General features: G+C 42.3%; 1 protein-coding gene across 3 annotated transcripts; it reads left to right on the plus strand.

Annotated features, from left to right (window-relative positions):
• Positions 1-1,137: 1,137 nt before the first annotated feature.
• rae1 (ribonucleic acid export 1) lies at positions 1,138-20,083 on the plus strand. 3 transcript variants are annotated; one of them, XM_060919521.1, is made up of 13 exons: positions 1,138-1,236; positions 1,824-1,935; positions 2,045-2,149; positions 2,239-2,331; positions 11,193-11,279; positions 12,961-13,047; positions 13,281-13,352; positions 14,449-14,556; positions 18,010-18,116; positions 18,209-18,284; positions 18,521-18,715; positions 18,988-19,073; positions 19,702-20,083. In XM_060919521.1, coding segments are annotated over exons 2-13 (1,107 nt in total). In that variant the 5' UTR covers positions 1,138-1,236; positions 1,824-1,845; the 3' UTR covers positions 19,703-20,083. The 3 variants fall into 3 exon arrangements, with proteins under 3 accessions (XP_060775504.1, XP_060775503.1, XP_060775502.1); XM_060919520.1 differs by lacking the exon at positions 19,702-20,083 and having other exon boundaries at positions 1,138-1,253; positions 18,988-19,077; XM_060919519.1 differs by lacking the exon at positions 19,702-20,083 and having other exon boundaries at positions 18,988-19,077.
• Positions 20,084-21,262: the final 1,179 nt, after the last annotated feature.

Genomic DNA, 21,262 nt, shown 5'->3' on the forward strand with positions numbered 1-21,262 from the left:
GAATAGGGCTATTTACTGTATTTTTCCATCCATCCATTATCTGTAGCTGCTTATCCTGTTCTACAGGGTCGCAGGCAAGCTGGAGCCTATCCCAGGACAATGGGCGAGAGGCAGGGTACACCCTGGATAAATTGCCAGGTTATCACAGGGCTGACACACACCTACAGTCAATTTAGAGCCACCAATTAGCCTAACCTGCATGTGTTTGGACTGCGGGGGAAACCGGAGCACCCGGAGGAAACCCACGCAGACACAGGGAGAACATGCAAACTCCGCACAGAAAGACCCTCGCCGGCCGCCGGGCTCGAACCCAGGACCTTCTTGCTGTGAGGCGACAGTGCTAAAGACTACACCACCGTGCTGCCCTTACTGTATTTTTATTATTTACTATTTGATCTCAAACGCTCTAAGAAGGTAAGAAATTGCACTAATTAACTTTTGACGAGGCACGCCTGTTAACTGAAAAGCATTCCAGGTGACCACCTCATGAAGCTGGTGAAGTGCAAAGTGTTATCAAGATAAATGGTAGCTACTTTGAAGAATCTAAAATATGAAACATTTTTAACACTTTTTTTGTTTACCACATAATTCCATACATGTTATTTCATAGTTCGGATGTCTTCAGTATTGTTCTACAATGTAGAAAATAGTCAAAATACAGAAAAACCAATGAATGAATAGGGGTGTCCAAACTTTTGACTGGTACTGTACTTCACCCATTTGAATGAAAGCCATACCAGCTTTTTAACTGGATAATAAAAATAAAATAGGGACGTCCTACGCAAGTACAAACAAACAAACAAAAGCTAAAGGTTAGCAGGCCTATTACATTCTTTTTGTTTGTTGTATTTTATTTTCAATCTCAGCCCTCACGCGCGCCCCCTAGAGGGCACTTTGGAAAAACAGTTCAGCATTGAGCACTAATTTAATATCGATAAACTGCAGTGATTATGTGCTAATATGATTGCAATCTCGACATCTCCCCACTATTTCATATTGTTAGTCGTATATATGGATATGTAAAAATTAACTAACTAATTAACCGAAATGACTCATTCACGAATATAAGACATAAAAAGAAACACTTGCGAATTAAAATGACATCACGGCGGAGGTTTCTATCGAGTGTGACATCATCAAAGTGCGCCTCAGATTTGGTGCACTGTACTCGTTTTCATGGCGCGTTAAAAGTCCTGAGTTGGGGTTGATTTGGGGGCTTTCTTCCGTATTTACATGGTAAATTACTGTTTACCGTAAGCAGTGTTTGTTAATAGATAAATTTTGTTTTATGTACTATAGACTGACGAGGCTACGATTGCGGAGCTAATTCTCTCGTTAGCTAAAATATGTTTGAGGCGGCTGTTAGCTAGCTAGCGCTCTGTTTAGCGAGCGCATGCTATATAAACTTTTTTTATGACTAATATTGCTATCCAACGCTCATTTATGCTTATCAAGTCGAACTGTGGCGTTAGCGTATTGCGTGCTTGATAAATTAGGGTGAATAAAAGCTGTACGTGTAATTTGCTAACTGCGTGTTAGTTATCTCGGAGGCGTCATTTTTTTCCCTACCTGTATTCGTATAAATCCCGCCTCCTTGTCTAGGATTGGTTAAGAACGCTTTTTAAGAAGCGTACACAGCCAATCAGCGAACTGCTTGTGAACATGAACACGCAGTGTTCGAGGAAGAGGCGGTTTTATTTTTCTGAATACGAGTGGGAGAAAAACATGTCAGTTCGCGAGGCACGGATATCATTCGGGTTGGTTGGTTGTTTTTTGGTGCTCTTTGCGGTTCCGAGCCTTTACCATTGATGTTTTTTCCGCAGTTTGCCATCTCAGTAACTTACAATGAGCTTGTTCGGATCAAGTTCTGGATTTGGGGCCGGAAGTACAGGTGTTTTCGGCAGCACCACAACAGACAGCCATAATCCAATGAAGGTATACAGACTCGGCCCACAGCACTGCACATCTCATCTCAGTTGTAGTAGCACTTTTCAGGCCTGGTGTGACTTTTTCTAAACCCATCTCCATCTTGTTGTTGATGCAGGATGTTGAAGTGACGTCCCCGCCTGATGACAGCATAAGCTGTTTGGCCTTTAGCCCTCCAACATTGCCTGGAAACTTTTTGATTGGTGGCTCTTGGGCCAATGATGTAAGTTATTTAATTATTATATAATCATAGTGTGTCCTACACGTGTTCTAAGACTTGGTTCTTCTTTTTTTTTTTATGCTATTTGCTAGGTGAGATGCTGGGAGGTGCAGGATAACGGGCAGACGGTCCCTAAAGCTCAGCAGATGCACACAGGGCCTGTGCTGGATGTCTGCTGGAGTGATGTAAGTATAAACAGAAATAAAAACACATTCGCAGTACGCATCTCCCATAACCCAGGACGGAACAGTACCGTCACGTATTTTAATGTGGTGTCACGTATTTTCTCATATTTGGCTTCCGGGTTTTTATATGCCGTTCCATCCCATGGTGTTCAGTCCCGCAATACCATTTTTGTGACATTTATTTACATAATGTCTAATCTTACCTTTTTTTGTTCCAGTTTCAGAGACATCCGTCACGTCCACCATTTTATTAATCGGTACTTACATTAGTCATCCCACCCGCCTTTATAAATGAACCCGTCCGGTCACGTATGATAATTAAAGTTAGAAGAAAAACAAAATGTATTATTTTGTTGTCAAAACACCAGGATTTCTTTCTGACGTCACGCCGAGGTATATTCCGTAATTGGAGTTCCGGGCTTTTAGGTCAATTTCGATTGCAAATATCGTGAATAGAACGTTAATACAGTGTGACAGGATATAATAATACTGGATAATCATGACAGTGATGCGTGTGAGTGCAAGATGTTAAGTATGAAACCCCTGAATCAGCGCTCGAAACTAACGGTGTCCCGATGTCCCGGGGACCATAAAAAATGTCATCGGGACACAAAATTATCATATCTGGGACAATCCCGGGACAATGGAAAAAAAAATAGATCTAGAAAAAAAGTTCTACATTAATATTATTTACAAAGCCGTAACACATACGTAGACATTCACCTAATTTGTCAATTTTAATTTTAAAACGTTAACAGCGAAAAATACATAGTAGCTACACTTTCGATGCACCTGCATCCGCAGGCTACAGAGCAGCGCATTCTGTTCTAGAATCTTCGGCCGGAGTCCGCATTATATGGACTTGGAATGGAATTGCTACTGCACACGCTGCGCCGACTCTTGCCAGAACAAAAATGCTGAAGTGGTTGAAGCGGACCGACCGCGGGGAAGAAACTGAAAGCCCAGACATAACGTCTCCGGGACCTTCAGGATCCAAAGCGTCATCGCCTGGTCTGCAGGCAACGCTAGCAACTGAATGAACTTAATGACCACTGTTAGACACGTTATAGAATACAACAGGAATGATGTGGATGATACTGACGGAAGATACCGTTCAACAGAATAAGTGAGTTTTCTTGGTGTCTTTCTAGTTCAGAAAGTTTAGTCAGTCAGCAGCACAACTAGGCTCGGACCTGCCACTATGCTGATGTTGCTAACATTTGCACCCGGCAGCGAAAGTTCATAAAATGGATAACGGAAAGTTCATAAAAATGGATAACGGAAAGTTCATAAAACTGGATAACGGTAATGGTGAAAATTATAAGTTGGCCTTATAAGTGCCAACAGATATTCAAGGTATAAGTAGATGAAATGAACATAAAAGGGGTCTTATTTTCAACTAAAGTGTACTGCAGATGTAGGGAGTTGAAACATTTTCTGAATGAGCTAGTTGCCCCTTTAAATAAACGGGTATCTATTCATACAGTGAGATCGCCAAAGTTTAATAAACTGAAAATGCAATAACTGTAATTTTGAAGTAGATGATGTATTGGACATGTGTCGCTTGTGTCTTGTGACTTACTGTAAAAATGATATAAAGGGTTCAAAATCGCATAGTTACAAATATAATAGTAACTTCATATGATAATATTAACCACTGGTTATTTCAGAGAGGAAAAAAATGGGGACACTATTGCTTCCATTCGGGACAATACAACACAGAATTCGGGACCACTGGGGGACACAAAGAAAAAAAGTTAATTTCGAGCCCTGCCCTGAATGTTTAGAAAATGTAATGTTATTGTAATGTCCCGTTCTGGGTCATACGTACTTTCCGTACCGGGTTATGGGAGACATCTTTGCAGGACTAATCGTGCAGCCCGGTACATAATCTACAATTAGTGCTGTCACTATTTATTGGATATGTAAAGGTGTGTACAAAATCTACTGAAAATGTTGGTGTTGTATGCCATTACATTAATTAAGAGAGAATGTGTAAACAATTTGGTAGATATAGGAAAATAACAATGGTGATAAAATGTTTCCAGACACTGGTACACTGTATACCAAGGGGAGACTTCACATACTGATGGGTGACCACATTAAAGGTTAAAACCAAGATGAATCTTGTTGACCAACCAGAACAGCTTCAGTGCACCTTGGCATAGATTCAACAAGTCTGTAAAGCTGTGCTGGAGGGATAGAACATCATTCTTTCAACAGATATCTCCTCAATTTTTTTTGTTTATGGTAGTGGCGAATATAGTTTAAAAACTTATCGGTGTTCACATAAGTTGAGATTTGGTGGTTCTTTTCCCCCACATCTTTGTAGACCAGTGCCTGTTTTTGCAAATGCGCATCGTCTATCCTCTAAGAATTTTATGCACTGTAACTATAACTCTGTGTAGCTGCCAACAGACTGCAACCGTTTTTTATTTTTTCTTGCATGTGCACTGCACATGCTTCACTGTCAGTGTGCATTCTCAAAACTGTTTCTCATAGAAAGAGCAAGTTTCCAGCTAGCGCTTGTCCCACTCATCATTGAAGAGCATAATCCATCAGTAACGAAGAGAAAATTACTAGCAGTCGTCACAGTGACGAATGTATTTATTTTAAAAATCCCTCCGTTTGCTGAAATCCAACTGCAGTGAAGAGAGGACGGGAAGCCAGAGTGTAAACAATGAGTACCTGCCTGTCCCCAATAAAAACTGATTACACATAATGACTAAGTGAGCGCCAAGCTTTAGACCAATTGCAATGTGTCTTAATTGGTTTGGTGTGGTGGTGTAATTATCTCTGCGTGAACCAAACAATGGCACAGTTGACGCTGGCGGTTTTTTGAACAGGCTTCTTCAAGCACTGAAGATGATTTAAGGCCTGAAACAGCCATGGGGGAGGCATGCTCAGAGCTCCTACCGTCCCCAAGCACATCAGATGGTGTCAGTAATACAGGGGTCAGTAAAAAAACACCAAAGTGAAAGTGCTGTCAGCCAACAAGCAACTGAAGGGAGCTATGTTTCAGGGGGCATAGGCGAGTGTATGATGAAAAACGCGGCGTCATTCTGTGTTCTGCTTCTAAATCTGTGGGGAATTTGGATTTCTGCTCTGTTGGTTGTTCCAAGATTCTTCTTGACTCTGTCCAATTGTAAATGAAGTTTTGTGTTGCAGTAAAGGCTAAAGGGAGTCCTAATACCTCTTTTGAATAATTCCATGCTAAAACAAGTAAACTCAAACTAAAGAGGTTTATTTTTGTTGATTGTACACAGGCTGCCCAAAACGAAGTCTTATTAGAGGCTGGAGTGGAGCCCAAATTTATATGTAATGGGAGAGGCCTGTATCTGTACAAATATTTGAATTGTGCCAGTTTGGTTGGTATAAGCCTGTATTAAGTCCACTTTGATATGTGGGTTACTAAGAAAAAAATACAGACTAAGTAAAGAAAAAAAAAAGTTGAAGAATACTTCTTTGACTTGATTTTTCAAGGGAAAAAAGTGGAGATGATTTTTCAGAACTTGGGGGGGATGCTGAAAGACGTCAGTAAATATACAGGGGTGGGCTTCCTGAAAGCCTCTTAAGGCTACAAGCATCTTTAACTAGTTCTGAAGAGCCATCGTTAAGCAAATGTGGTTTTCCTGAACAGCAGCATAGTAGTACTTTAACTTGCGATGTACCTGGATCACTCTTTCACAACAGAGGTGGGGTTTACATTAGACCGTATCAGCGGATCATCAGATTAACGTTTTTAAAACGATTAGCGTGCACACAGCAACACCAATACACGATTTGCGTGCACACAGCAACACCAATACACGGATACGCTCGGCTCCGCGGGCAACCTGCGCTCCAAATCACTCCGCCCTGAACAGCGAGTGCCCTCTGGAGGGTGCGCACTCCGGCCCTGCGCAGCTCACAGAGCGCGCGAGTATAGTGCACAAGCAGTGATTCGGGACTGAGCCGCTGTGTGTGTGATCCCAGCGCATATCACTTACCACTTGCAAGTGGAAGGATGGCAAGCCTAAAGACAATCATAACTACACAATGGGCAGTATTTGCATCAGTATTTGCAGTATTTTCATACTTTTGTACTCTTTAATGAAAGGTGATACAAGGCGGAAGTCCGCGCCGTTTTTCAGCAGTCGCGTCACATGACCAACGCCAGCGAATCAGGAAGGTGGATGTCACAGTGACGTTGTCCAATGACGACGCCAGCTAGAGCTCAGCACAGCGTATCCGCGTATTCTCAATGTTTACACAGCACCGGAGCTGACACGATCTGGATTGAATACGTGGACGCTGGCGGATTCCCGTTTCCAGGCGTTTTAATGTAAACGGACAGTGCATCCACGAAGAAAACGAGACAGATACGGTCTAATGTAAACTTGGCCAGAGAGCGTGTCCTCGCTGCCGAATATACAGCATGTGCCTTTGAGGGATTCTTGCAATCAGTGGTCGGAAAATAGTCTTAAATATGGTGCGGCTGTTAATTTTTCTTGTATATGGCAAGTATATTGAGTTAATTATTAAATAAATATATGTGGAACATTATGAATATATTTCAATATGTTATGGAATTATGTATGGGTATCGTAATGTCATGTTGATCTTGCCACATTTTAATCAAATTTAACTCAGGCTATCTAATTTAGTGTCATGAGACAGATTTCTGCACCTGTTTTTGTGTGTGTAAAAGGAACATCGTCAACTTGCCATTGTGGGTAACAGTTGAAATAATCATGACTGCATGTTTGGGCAACAGTGAAATAAGCAGGCACAGAGAAGTTCCTTAATTATTTAGCTGGTTATTTGTTCATTGAATTTAAAAAACTACACTTGGAATAAAAAACGTTATTGTGTGAAAATGAAAAAGTTTAAATTATTAATTACCACTTATAGACCCTTTTCAGTCACGTGACCTTCGTAAACGCGACCGCCATTTTGGACATGTAGTGGACTTCGGCTCGAATCAGTTTGAATGCGAGGAAGGCGACAAACGAAAAACATAAAAGAAAAAGGAGCGAGATGCAGAAAACACCTTCACTATCCAGCGACGTAGGGCATTTACAGGGCGAGCAGAGGGAGAGGCATTTGCAAAAATTGAGGTTAGCAGGCTTAGAGAACGACGTTTACCTGCTTCCACCAGGATTGTTCACTGACGTACGGAAGTACACGAAGCCCTCATCTTTACCTGACTTCGGCCCACGTGATCTGTATACATATGTCGTTAAAAACCCATCGCCATACACGCCAACGTCCGAGGTTCCGGAGCGCGCTCCGGCTTGCTCCAGGAGTGCTCCGGCCGAGGTTCCAGAGCGCGCTCCGGCTTGCTCCCCCTCAAATTAAGCAGCGCGCTCCGGCTTGCTCCGGAGCAAGCCGGAGCGCGCTGCTTAATTTGAGGGGGAGCAAGCCGGAGCGCGCTCCGGAACCTCAGACGTCGGCTCCGGCAGCTATTTACACTGGATCCGGTGTAAATAGCTGCCGGATCATAATTACAGTAAACTAGTAAATACAGTAAAGGAAAAACTTGAGACTGAAAGGTTTTAACAGTCATCCAAATGACTGAACGTAAACATTGCTACAGTAACATACTAGCTACTATATTGTTGACATTAGCTAGTCAACAATAGCTACTACAGAAGAACAGAGGTTACAATGGGTTATTTTAACCTATTTGGTTACACACTCGCCGCCACAGAATGTTAACAGCAATGTAATGCCTTTTCTGGCTAATTTTATTCGTCTTACCTCCAACAAAGTGGTCACTACACAAGCGCTGGTATGCCGAGGGCTGCCAATCTTTCCTGTTAATGGCCGCTATCCATCTTCTCCGTCGGGATCCGATAAAATGATAAACCTTGCCTTGTTTGTTGATGGTTACTACATCCAGGTGCACAACAATATAGTGGCATGATGGAAGTCTTGCTGAAAGTAAAAACTTTCTTTGCTGCCGTTCCTCAATGTTGGCTGTGGTAAACTACTGGTAGTACATGTCCAAAATGGCGGCCGCGTTTGTCGTGACGTCACGTGAAAAGGGTCCATATATATAAAATGCTTAATTATATATTTTAACAATTATTTATTTTAATATTTCATTGTGTTTTGGTTAAAAACGAACGCCATGTGACCTCACTGACTGGATTTAGCAACTACTGATGCCTTCAGCAACTACAGTACTAATGCCTTTGTCAAGGGCGTGTGCTGGAAAGACGCTCTTCGCAAAGTTACTCTTGAGACTCCTTATGAGTGAATTCGGAAAAACCATGTACAGAGATGACGTTCTTTGCTGAAGAGCATCTTTAAACTCTTTAGCCCGAAAGTGCAATGTTATCGGAAAACCTACCTGTAATCAGTAACAATACAATTTTCACTGGTGTCTTTCCCATAGAAAGACTTTGAATTACTTGACTGCTTAAAAGTTTATCGTTAAACTTTTATCAGATATTTTTGATCAATTTTAGGTTGCACTTATGTTTAAGGTTGCCCAATGTGTGATGCAAAACAAATGTCAAGATGCACACAGCTATTAAAAAATAACATTTTCTGACTATCGTTGCCCTATTATTAATTGTAGCAAATCAGTTTTGAAGACCAAATAAAATACAATTTCCAAATATTATGGTCATGAAATTAAAAATATATTGTGGTATTTCAGTGCAGAAGTGATGTATATGGCTTGTGCACTGAATTTGTAGTGCAGTATAGGTAATAGTTTGGTGTACTCTCCCAGAAATATCTACTAAGATTTTGAGGAACCCTATATTTTAAACACTGTTGATGGACTTAAATCGTGCACTGTACGGTAATTCGGATCTCGCTGTTGAGTACGTTTTAACTAGTCGATAGATACTTCATCAGTATTAAGTTGTTTTGATACCTTGGAGTGAAACTATCAGTGCAAACCTCCAAGAAAAAAACATAATGAATATGCAAATTTTGGTTGCATGAATAAACCCCAGGTATGCTCTCTCCCTGCCTAATAAACAGCATACAATATCCTTTTGTTGCATACTCCATTATAAGTGACACGCAAACAGCCACACGTTTAACAGGTGTGTTCTTCAGTTGCACCATGGACATGTAACAGCAGAAACAGTGTGGAGTGAAAATGAGCAGGGTTTCCCACAGGTATTAAATATACTTGTGGTGGTAGCTGGTGGAAAGGGCCAGCATTACCTGCCAGCGCAAAATACTCTATGCATATTATTTATCAGCAACACAGGTTGCTTCAGGGTTTTGTATTCTGATGATCTCATCTCATTATCTCTCTCTCTAGCCGCTTTATCCTTCTACAGGGTCGCAGGCAAGCTGGAGCCTATCCCAGCTGACTACGGGCGAAAGGCGGGGTACACCCTGGACAAGTCGCCAGGTCATCACAGGGCTGACACTAATACCCCTTTTCCACCAAATCAGTTCCAGGGCTGGTTCGGAGCCGGTGCTGGTTCACAACTCGTTCAACTTGCGAGCCAGCTGAGAACCAGCTTGCTTTTCCATCGCTTGCGATGCTAAGAGAAGACACGTCATTATGTCGCTGTATATGTCAGTTACGTCGTTGTATACGTCATTACGTCACTGTATACGTCAGTTACGTCGATACGTTTGCATAAACCTTGGCGCGAATATCGAAGCAAAAACAATGCGGAAGAAGCAGCAGCAACAACAACAATAATAATGGATGACTTCGCGTTTGTACAGCTGCTGCTTCTCGTCGCTTAAAAATGGCGATCTTTCGCGGTCTTGTTATTGTTGTCGGTCTTAACAACTCCGTCCCCCGCTGACGTAAGTGGTTCTTTCCTCTGGCCCAGCAGAGAGTTGGTGCTACCCTGGAACCGTTTTTTCTGGCCCCATAGCCAGTTCTTTGTCAGTGGAAACAGAAAACCCGGTTCCAAACTAAGCACTGGCCCCAAATCAGCCCTGGAACTGCTTTGGTGGAAAAGGGGCAATAGACACATACAACCATTCACACTCACGGTCAATTTAGAGTCACCAGTTAACCTAACCTGCATGTCTTTTGGACTGTGGGGGAAACCGGAGCACCCGGAGGAAACCCACGCGGAGACACGGGGAGAACATGCAAACTCTGCACAGAAAGGCCCTCGTCGGCCACGGGGCTCGAACCCGGACCTTCTTGCTGTGAGGCGGCAGCGCTAACCACTACACCTCCGTGCTGCCCTATTCTGATGATAAAACCCAAAATTTCCTATTAATTTTTGTTCCTGACATGAAAATATGATAATCAAATGTACACGTCCTGTTAACATCCTCTTAAATCAGTTTAATAGGCTAGGGAAAAGTACTGTGAAAATGCTGAATGTGCTGACTGGACTAGAGCACTCCATGTTGTCATGGTAACAATGACAATAACATGTAATGTGCACATTAAGATTGTCGACAGCATGAAAGCTGTCCATTCGTGTAGTCGGCTGTTTGGCCAATCATTCCAGCACGCCTCGGTTTCTTTTAGCGATACAGTAGGCTACATCATGTTTATTATTTATCTAATAATGTTTATATTGTAATTTCGTTTGCGGTATATTGTAGCGGGGGATATTGTGCTCTCCGAGCACTCTTGTTAAAACTAAGTTATTAAAAATATTAATGATCAGAATTGAATGAAATTAAGCATTTTATCATAAGTTTTTCAGCTGTATTGCCCAGTCCTGTTTTTAACCCACTGTACTTCAGAGGCACCCCAGAATAAGTAATTGATCCACCTGGTATTTAAAAACAAGTATTTTTGTGGCAATGGGATAGGATTTAATAACAGTGTTACAGAGGGTAATATTGCAATAACAAATAACTATGGGAATCTGTTTGGTGCTAGTGATTGAAGTTACAGCACTACATGATTTTTCCCATTTTAACAGGATGGAAGTAAAGTCTTCACAGCGTCCTGTGACAAAACTGCCAAGATGTGGGATCTGAACAGTAACCAGGCCATGCAGATAGCACAAGTAAGCCACATTTTCTTTCAGTGCAAAGCTCCTCAGCTCCAGTCTTGGAAGACCCACTGCTCTGGACTTTCAAGGTTTCCTGCACACCTGATCCGACTTGATGGACAACTTGGTGATGATAAATGCACGTTTGAAATATTTATTTATTTATTTATTTTTGGTGTGCACTATTGAGGTATTTCACCTGACGTCACAGGGTCACGTGACGCCCCGGTGTCCACCATTTTGGACGGCAAGCTAGCTAATGTCAACAACAGTAGCTGGTATGTTACTGTAGCAATGTTTACGTTCAGTCATTTGGATGACTGTTAAAACCTTTCAGTCTCAAGTTTTTCCTTTACTGGATTTACTAGTTTACTGAGCCAGCCGGCCCCGGAGCGCTAGCCAGCTAGCCAGCCAGCCGGCCCCGGAGCGCTAGCCAGCTAGCCAGCCAGCCGGCCCCGGAGCGCTAGCCAGCTAGCCAGCCAGCCGGCCCCGGAGCGCTAGCCAGCTAGCCAGCCAGCCGGCCCCGGAGCGCTAGCCAGCTAGCCAGCCAGCCGGCCCCGGAGCGCTAGCCAGCTAGCCAGCCAGCCGGCCCCGGAGCGCTAGCCAGCTAGCCAGCCAGCCGGCCCCGGAGCGCTAGCCAGCTAGCCAGCCAGCCGGCCCCGGAGCGCTAGCCAGCTAGCCAGCCAGCCGGCCCCGGAGCGCTAGCCAGCTAGCCAGCCAGCCGGCCCCGGAGCGCTAGCCAGCCAGCCGGCCCCGGAGCGCTAGCCAGCCAGCCGGCCCCGGAGCGCTAGCCAGCCAGCCGGCCCCGGAGCGCTAGCCAGCCAGCCAGCCAGCCGGCCCCGGAGCGCTAGCCAGCCAGCCAGCCAGCCGGCCCCGGAGCGCTAGCCAGCCAGCCAGCCAGCCGGCCCCGGAGCGCGCTCAGTAAACTAGTAAATACAGTAAAGGAAAAACTTATAACGGGCCATGTCTCAACAGACTAAGTTATTTCAATGACATTTAATAACATTTTGTTTATCCTGAGGACCGAAAGTAAATGAAAATGTGAACAAACCTTAGCTGTCAGTGAACAATCCTGGTGGAAGCAGGTAAACATCGTTCTCTAAGCCTGCTAACCTCAATTTTTGCAAATGCCTCTCCCTCTGCTCGCCCTGTAAATGCCCTACGTCGCTGGATAGTGAAGGTGTTTTCTGCATCTCGCTCCTTTTTCTTTTATGTTTTTCGTTTGTCGCCTTCCTCGCATTCAAACTGATTCGAGCCGTGCCGTCCAAAATGGCAGTGTCACATGACTTGGTCACGTGAGTGAAATACCTCAATATCAAATAGGTGGCAGTGGACCCCCAGGACTGGAGCTGAAAATCCTTGTTTTTAAAGACCATGAGTGCAAATGGAAAGAATGCAAGTTGTAGAATCAGCAAAGGAAAAATACCTTTTTATGATTTAGTTAGTTCCAAAATAAATTCTGATAAAGTGCAGTGAAGCTATGAGGTTATGAACAGTATACTTTTGTATTGGAGTCAGGATTTGCCAAGACTGCCAAACGTACATGTAGACGACTCGGTCCTTAAAACCAAAAAGTGTGTGTGTGTGTGTGTAAGTAAAATGAGGATATTGCATGGTTGCACAAAGATATGAAGTTTATCTTTGAGTGGTGAACATCTGATATATATTTTTTGTGTGTGTGTTTTCCTTTATTTAGCATGAAGGTCCAATCAGGACAATCCACTGGATAAAAGCTCCAAACTACAGCTGTGTCATGACTGGTAGTTGGGACAAAACACTGAAAGTACGTCATGTTGCAAAACCTTCTTGTAGTGTACCTAATATACTTTTTTTCTTTTTTTAACTTCTGTTTTCCCATGCTTGGGCCCTTTACTTCTTATAAAGGCCCATCTTGTATAGTGACTTGATAACATTTTGTTGGCCATGGCCTGTCTGGTTTGGCTGCTTGCTGTCTGTGCTCTATGGTTTTAACGCTGTTGGGAGAACTGATAATGTTGCTTTCTCCATGACTGACAGTTTTGGGACACTCGCTCTCCAAACCCCATGATGTCCCTCCAGATGCCAGAGAGGTGTTACTGTGCTGATGTGGTAAGATAATGATTATGGGAAATTACGTTCATCTTTGTTAAGACCGAATACGGGCCTCACTGGTTAAATGGGACCCCACACACAAAAAAAACCCCACAACAACCTATTTATTTATTTTAGAGCTGTGTCTCTTTGCAAGTCTGCTGTCTCTGTCATCAGGAGTGTCAATCTCTTGCCTTTTTAGACTATAGATGAATGAAGTTCAGGTTGTTATCCAAGTACAAATTGAATTGTCTGTGGCTTAAAAATATACGTATACACGAGCAAATGTAATTTCTTTTGTTCCTGTAGCCATGGATGCAAACGGCGCGCCTTTTGGCGGATGCTGCCTTTTTCACGGCTGTCTGGGGGACTTGTGTGAATCGCGCAGATCCGATGAGTGTTAATTTCATCAAAGTAAATTCTGTATTAAAATTACTAAATAAGCAAATGCCGTTACAGTCCATGAAACATAGGAAGTATGAGAAGAAAACAGTAAATCAGAAACCTGCGCACGTAAAGCCAATTGGCTGCGCGCCATTATCTGCTGCTAGCTGCACGCGCAAGGATTTCCATCAGTCCAACGTAAGTTACGTAATTGGCTTTACGTGCGCAGCTTTCTGATTTACTGTTTTCTTCTCATACTTCCTATGTTTCATGGACTGTAACAGCATTTGCTTATTTAGTAACTTTAATACAGAATTTACTTTGATGAAATTATAATCAGACACTCCAACGCCCCCCCCCCCCCCCCCCCCCCAAAAAAAAAACTCATCGGATCTGCGTGATTCACACAAGTCCCCCAGACAGCCGTGAAAAAGGCGGCATCCGCCAAAAGGCGCGCCGTTTGCATCCATGTGTAGCAACCAGTCAGTCTTGTCTGATGTCATGAATGTATAGCTATGTCTTCTCTCACTTCTGGCCTGGTTGAAAACTCTTTTTGTGCTGAATGTGTTGTGATATTTTCGTCTGAACTTGGCCAGGTTTGTTCAGTGGCTTCAAAAGTATTTTTGCTTTTCATCTACACAGTGGCTATTAAGTAAACTCTTTCTGAAATTATTTTGGAGCACTTTATGTTCAGGGTGCTAATACTCTGGCTTTGACGCTCTATGCACAGGTGTATCCAATGGCTGTGGTGGCCACTGCAGAACGAGGGCTAATTGTGTACCAGTTGGAGAATCAGCCGTCTGAGTTCCGGCGTATAGATTCACCTCTGAAACATCAGGTTGGCCCAAACTTTTCTTTATTTTGTAGAAGTTGAGCAGCATGAGAATTAAGCACAGGACAAGTTATGAGCGACATTAGACATTTTAACCAAAGTAAAAAATATATATAATATAAACAAAGTGTGCGTTATTCCACAAAATTGAGTTGTACATGAGCTGATAAGCCACGCATGACAAGATTGAGTGGAATAACGGTTTTATTCTATCCGCGTTCACTGGATTTTGAGAAACGGAGCATTGTATTTTGCAAATTCGATAAATAAAAACTTTGTACAAAACTTCTGACAAAATCCTTTTCCGCTTAGAATGTAAACAAACCGGTGAAATGACAGTAGCAATTTGTGAAAAATGCTATAATAGTTAGGGGAAAACAAAGATGTGTTGTTGCCATCAAATACCTTTTTATTCCATGTTTTGTTGCTTTTGGGGTTTTGTTTTCGAGTAGAGTTTTATGTCGTCCTCAGTTGGTTCAGCAACACGCGCCGCCATTTTCTTTTTCTCTACTCACAGTATATGAGCTAATAGCCTAGTAGTAGAGTCGCCAATCAGAGCGTGCGATTGCTCATATCCAGTGAATATGGATAGGAAAATATATATTTAAAAAAAAGTGCAGATATACTACAGGATTTTCATGTTGTTAACTATTCTTTGGATTAGCTTTCTGCTGTTTCTATAATTTGCACAAATGCAAACTCCTCACCTTTTGGCGAAATTCGCCGTTTTGGTCCCAAAATAGGTCACTTGTGTGAATCGTGTAGATCTGAAGAGTTGTGTGGTGGGGTTTTTTTTTTTTTTTTTTTTTTTTTTTGGGAGGGGGGGTAGGCAGGCTACAACGTTATTGTTGCCAAACATTTCACTTACAAGGTTTACAGCCAATCGAGATAAACAGTAACACGCACTTCTTTTCCATTGGAGTTCTGATCAGCTGGTGCGCAACCCACTGCTGGTTGCCAGTCCTCGCTTACGAATATCCCACAGATTCAGACCGCAAAGTCACCTTTTTATAGAGAGATCTGGCACCCTCATCTCGCGACTGGATCTGAACATACCAATGGAGCAGTTTCCAGCGCGCTCAGGGGTGAATAACCATGGGCGGATCTACCGGGGTGGCATAGGGTGGCAAATGCCACCCTAAAAGAAAGCCTTGCCACCCCAGTTGGCAGCGACGAATTAAAAGAAAAATTACGGCCAATTTGACATTTACGTGCGCGAATTTCCAATGTCCGACTGCGGCGAATGCAGCACGAGATAACGCCAGAGATTGGTTGTTTTGGAAAATTGAGAGGCACGAAGTGAGGGAGGCAGGAGTCGCGAGGAAAGGAGACACGGGAGGACAGAGGTAAAAGCTGATTAACTGTCTATCAAGAAATGAAATTATAATGAATGAACAGTGCTAGCATAGTTGCAGTGCTGATTGTGAGAGGATAAAAATCAAGTTGGAGAACGTTATTTAGCTAACTACATGTAAGGCCAAAAAAAAAAAGTGTTTCCGGTAACCCGACCGACTGAGAATTTCCACGTCGAAATTGCCGACCGTAAAGTTTTTATTACAAATTTCCCTCTATTTTAGTGTAAGCGGCGTTAGTGTATCATAATTTTTTGTTTCAACGCATTCAAGTTGTGAAAGAAACGATAAAAAGTAAAATGTTTCGCCACTTCTATCAGCCCTCCTGCATAAACATGGAAGCGCACTTGTACTGAAGGAGGAAGGGAAAACTGAGCCGAGGCGCCATTTTGAATCCTCATTCAAGGCTGTAATGCAAATTGCTTCCTCTTCAGTATACAAGTGCACTTCCATGGCAGGAAAAACACTGTTTTGCCACCTATGTAGTCCCCTATTTATACAAATAGGAGTCATTCAGGATTCATCCATGTTTATGCTCGGTGTTTTTGCTCGACCCAAGTTCTACAGTAGGCTAGGCGAGGCCGTCTGCTTTTAATGGAAGTAGCCTAGCCTAGGACGTTAAACCATATTTTCACGTTATTTCTTGATAAGGTGTTTTCACGTTATTACATGAAAATATCATGAAATAACGTAATAATTTTGTATCATGAAATTACATGTTATATTACATGATAAATATATTGTAAAAACGTGATAACTTTGTTAAAATCAATACTACGTTAAAACAGCTGAAATTTTAGTTCTAACAGCCACAGAAAACATAGCACAGCGGGGTCACAGGGAGTCTCTTGACTCTGGAAAAAAAGGGTATTTTTCTTTCTATGTTAGACTTGCTGTGTAATCATGTTGTTGTTTTTTAGTGTCTGTTCTTTTGCATATACAGTATAAAACTGTCCAGAAACGGTATAGACCTCATCTGAGAATGTGTGTTCTTCGTGAACAATAAAAGCATGAGATTAAGTTTGTCTGTATGAGTTTGTAAATGGCAGCCCATGCCCTTTTGTAGTGTGTACATACTATTTGTCGTCAAACTGTGATAACTGTGATTAAATTCAGTATATATACACGTCTGTAATACGTTGCCACCCCTCAAATTCCTGCCACCCCATAAATATTTTTCTAGATTCGCCCCTGATTTCACATAGGTGATGTCTTTAAGAAAATTGACAGACAGGGATTGGCCAGGTGTGTCCTCTGGGGTAGGTCTGTTAAATAGCACAGGCAGCAATATATACCTTTTTGTAAATAGCCCACTGTGTTGTACACAGGGGTGAAAATTAACTTCACAAAATCTCAAACTTTACCGGCCACTGACAAATAAATGGTACAATTTACCGGCCACTGACAAATAAATGGTACAATTTACCGGCCACTCAACAGTAACTTATGACATGTTTATGGAAAGTTATCTCATCTCATTATCTCTAGCCGCTTTATCCTTCTACAGGGTCGCAGGCAAGCTGGAGCCTATCCCAGCTGACTACGGGTGAAAGGCGGGGTATACCCTGGACAAGTCGCCAGGTCATCACAGGGCTGACACATAGACACAGACAACCATTCACACTCACATTCACACCTACGGTCAATTTAGAGTCACCAGTTAACCTAACCTGCATGTCTTTGGACTGTGGGGGAAACCGGAGCACCCGGAGGAAACCCGCGCAGACACGAGGAGAACATGCAAACTCCGCACAGAAAGGCCCTCGCCAGCCACGGGGCTCGAACCCGGACCTTCTTGCTGTGAGGCGACGGCGCTAACCACTACACCACCGTGCCGCCCGGAAAGTTATTTTGTATTGTATTAAATTCAAGATGTCACTGGTTGCAATTTTTTTTGTAACGGAGACTACAAAATGTACTTTTGCGCGCGTGCCGTGTGTCCGTGCACCCTTCTCACCTTTTTCACCCCTGACCAGTTTGCATGCCTGAATTTGTTTCAGAGATTGAGGATTATATAGTAAAATAAATTGAGCTTCATTTCAAGTGATAAATTGACTTTGAACTAATTTAATGTAGACTCTGATTTGAAATTTGTGCTCTCTTACAGCACCGCTGTGTGGCCATCTTTAAGGACAAACAGAATAAACCCACTGGATTTGCACTGGGCAGTATTGAGGGGAGAGTGGCCATTCACTACATTAACCCACCCAATCCGTGAGTTTACACACACTGTCCAGCCTTCACTACAACAACCCACTACTTCATGAGAAATATGAAGTGTTTAAAATATATTTTTGTTTTCATAGCGCCAAGGATAATTTCACCTTCAAGTGCCATAGATCTAATGGAACAAACACCGCCACACCCCAGGATATTTATGCTGTATGTATTCTGTTCTGCTGCTTCTAATACTCTTCACCATGGTATTGTGAGTGTCCCCTCTATAATCTTGATTAGAGTGTTTTCACTTGTGTGTTGAAAATGCAGTGGCTATTTAGACCCGTTAGATAGTGGTTTGAAACTAGTCATCACAAGGAAGTGCTGACATCTGCAGAATTAAATTGTGTACACAAATAAGCAGCTTCTGGTGTTACAAGTGCAGGATTTTTCTGTCCCAGGTCAATGCTATTGCTTTCCATCCAGTGCACGGCACGTTGGCCACAGTGGGCTCTGACGGTCGCTTTAGTTTCTGGGATAAAGATGCTCGCACAAAGCTGAAAACCTCTGAGCAGCTTGATCAGCCGATCACAGCTTGCTGCTTCAACCACAACGGCAACATCTTTGCTTACAGCTCCAGCTACGATTGGTCCAAGGTATGGTCTATCAACAAACATCAGTGGTAATCATGTTTTAGTATGGGGTTGTCAACCTTTTTCTCTTAAATTCACAAACTACAAGCTGTATTAAATTAGTGAATTTGGTCATGGGTTTAAACCATGATGGTTCCCTATTTGGTATATTGTGGAAACCATTATTTCATGCTGTGTGTATAGTGCAGGGTGTAAGGAGGGAGATGAGTAAATTGTAATTTACTGCTCGCTTTCTGACGGCTGCCCTAACATAATGACTGATCTGCCTCTAATAGGGACATGAGTATTACAACCCCCAGAAGAAGAACTACATTTTTCTGCGAAATGCTGCTGAGGAACTCAAGCCTCGGAACAAGAAATGGTGAGAGTGGGATTTCCATTACCATGGAGACGGTGTCTGTCGCCAGGCTTCGTTGTGGTCTTCTCTCTGTGCTGTTTTGACACTTGTCTTCTTCAGCATCCAATGATGCTTTGCATGCAGGAAAAAAAGGTGGATTTTTGAGGATTAGGAAGTAGGAAATGTTTCTCAAATCCTGGATGCTGTATTCTGTAAAATACTACAGATTGGCCATTTTGGAGTTTACTGGGTTTATTTTTGCTTATAGGAGGAATTTATGATGGGAGAAGCTGCTATGCTTGACTAGTCTTGACTTTTAGTGATGAACTTACTGAGGGGAGCTAGACCAGCAATTCTTGGCACTTTATTTTTTTCTGGAACAAAGTTGTATTGAGAATTAGAGTTGATTTTGAGTGTTCTATTAAGATGATTTCTGGTTTAAAATTGAGTAGCAATCCTCTGTGATCTATCTTCAGCTCACCAAAGACATAATTAAAAAGAAAGAAATGCCAAAGAATAGTTTTTGTTGGAAATGAAGCATGTACTTATTTTGAGAGGTGGGAAGAAAAAAAACAAAACAATAAACATGATTTTAAAAAGAAAAAGAATGCTGTTATGCCTTATGACTGACCACATGCCCTCCTGTCTTTAGATCCTGTCAAGCTGTTTCATCTCGGAAGACCTGCGTTAGCATGTAAATACGGGAGAAAGCGAGAGACCGTCTTATGGCTAACATCTGGACCAATGACGTGGCATTGCATACTATTATGGACCAATCAGAAATGGCCAGCCACTCTTACACGATGGTGATGACAGCAAATTGCTTTTGCGCTGCACGAGAGAATCCAAGTTTTAGTGTTCTTGGTGTATGTGATTGTTTTATGGTATCCTTCGTAACTGCAGCTTTTTTCTTTTTTTATACTGCTTTCCAAAGCAAAACAAACCCACACGTTTCCACCACTTCTTTGCTGTCACAACATGGTGTAGATTCTATTCTTTATTCTGTGAAATCAATAAATGTCTCAAGGACTCCACATCTGGACATTTTTGTTCTCATGGTCTGGAGGAAGTGAAGAGATGAAAGGGTATCATGATGTAGTGCTTCTAAAGCATGGTACTTTAGATTGGGACATTTAACCAGTGTGTCACACAGCATTTTGTTATGGAGGGATTATCTTGTAAAAGGTCAAAGCATTTTCTGGTCAACTTTGCATGTTGATCTTACTTCATTTTAATTGCAAAAGTTTCACTTATCATATTTTAGAACTTGTAATTGGTCTATAATTGCTGTCCCTAATAGTAGGACTGTGTCGTTACCAAGTTGCTGCAATTTCAGTAAGCCATCATGATAGCCTAAAATCATACAAGCTGTGTAAAGTTCTTTTGAATAGAGCCCACAAGCTCATCGACTCTGCTTTTAAGATTAATGTCCACTAGGAGGCAACACTTCACTCCTCTGGGTTAAAGCAAAAATCAAAGTGAGAGTTGATGCATCAGGTGAGCTGGTGGAAAAACGCAGCAGAGAAACATTGGGAACTTGTCAGTAGGATATGAAGAGCAGATTGTTGGAGCTACAAAGGGTTGGAGTGAGAAGACTTACGTGTGAAGGTGTGAGAACTACCACCTTGCTGTGGCCATTAGAAACTCACCTTGCTGTCAGTTGCAGCTTTGGCACTTAGCAGCGAGACTTCAATGGGTTGTGGGAGGGGAAACTACCAAGACCAAGCAGTCTACAGTGTGTGATTCCTTCAGAATTAGAATTTCAGTACTTTTGAAGTCAGTGGTTTTCAAAGTTGAACCCCAGTGGTATGCTGTTTTGCAGACTGTGGATGGGGTCCCTACCCCCATATTAATTATTTATTTATAAAGTAGTGGTGATCCACCATTATCAAAACTATTATGTTTATGATTTGTTAGTCTGGTTACTTAATTTAATGAGTTTAATGCAAACAAGTAGGCTTATATTTAATGCCAACCTGGACCTAACACATTGTCAGTGGAAAGTTCAGGAATATATAAAGCTCTATTTCTCCTATAAATAGCCAGAATATTGCAATGTAAACACTGAGCCTAATGTTTGAATAGCTGGATTAAGTTTGTTCTGAGACGGCCTGTGGGAGTTATTTTACAATTAGAGGCATCCCTGACTACAAATAGGTTGAGGGCCTGCTTTAAGTGACTCCTAAGGCCACTTTATTAGTGAGGTAAGAGAA

This window comes from Neoarius graeffei, chromosome 4 (assembly GCF_027579695.1).
Source record: "Neoarius graeffei isolate fNeoGra1 chromosome 4, fNeoGra1.pri, whole genome shotgun sequence".
NCBI lineage: Eukaryota > Metazoa > Chordata > Actinopteri > Siluriformes > Ariidae > Neoarius > Neoarius graeffei.

Coding starts and splice junctions, on each gene's coding strand:
- rae1 (XM_060919520.1), top strand. CDS start 1,846: ATGAGCTTGTTCGGATCAAGTTCTGGATTTGGGGCCGGAAGTACAGGT. Junction 18,285..18,520: donor CACCCCAGGATATTTATGCT/GTATGTATTCTG, acceptor TTTCTGTCCCAG/GTCAATGCTATTGCTTTCCA. Junction 18,716..18,987: donor CCAGCTACGATTGGTCCAAG/GTATGGTCTATC, acceptor TGCCTCTAATAG/GGACATGAGTATTACAACCC.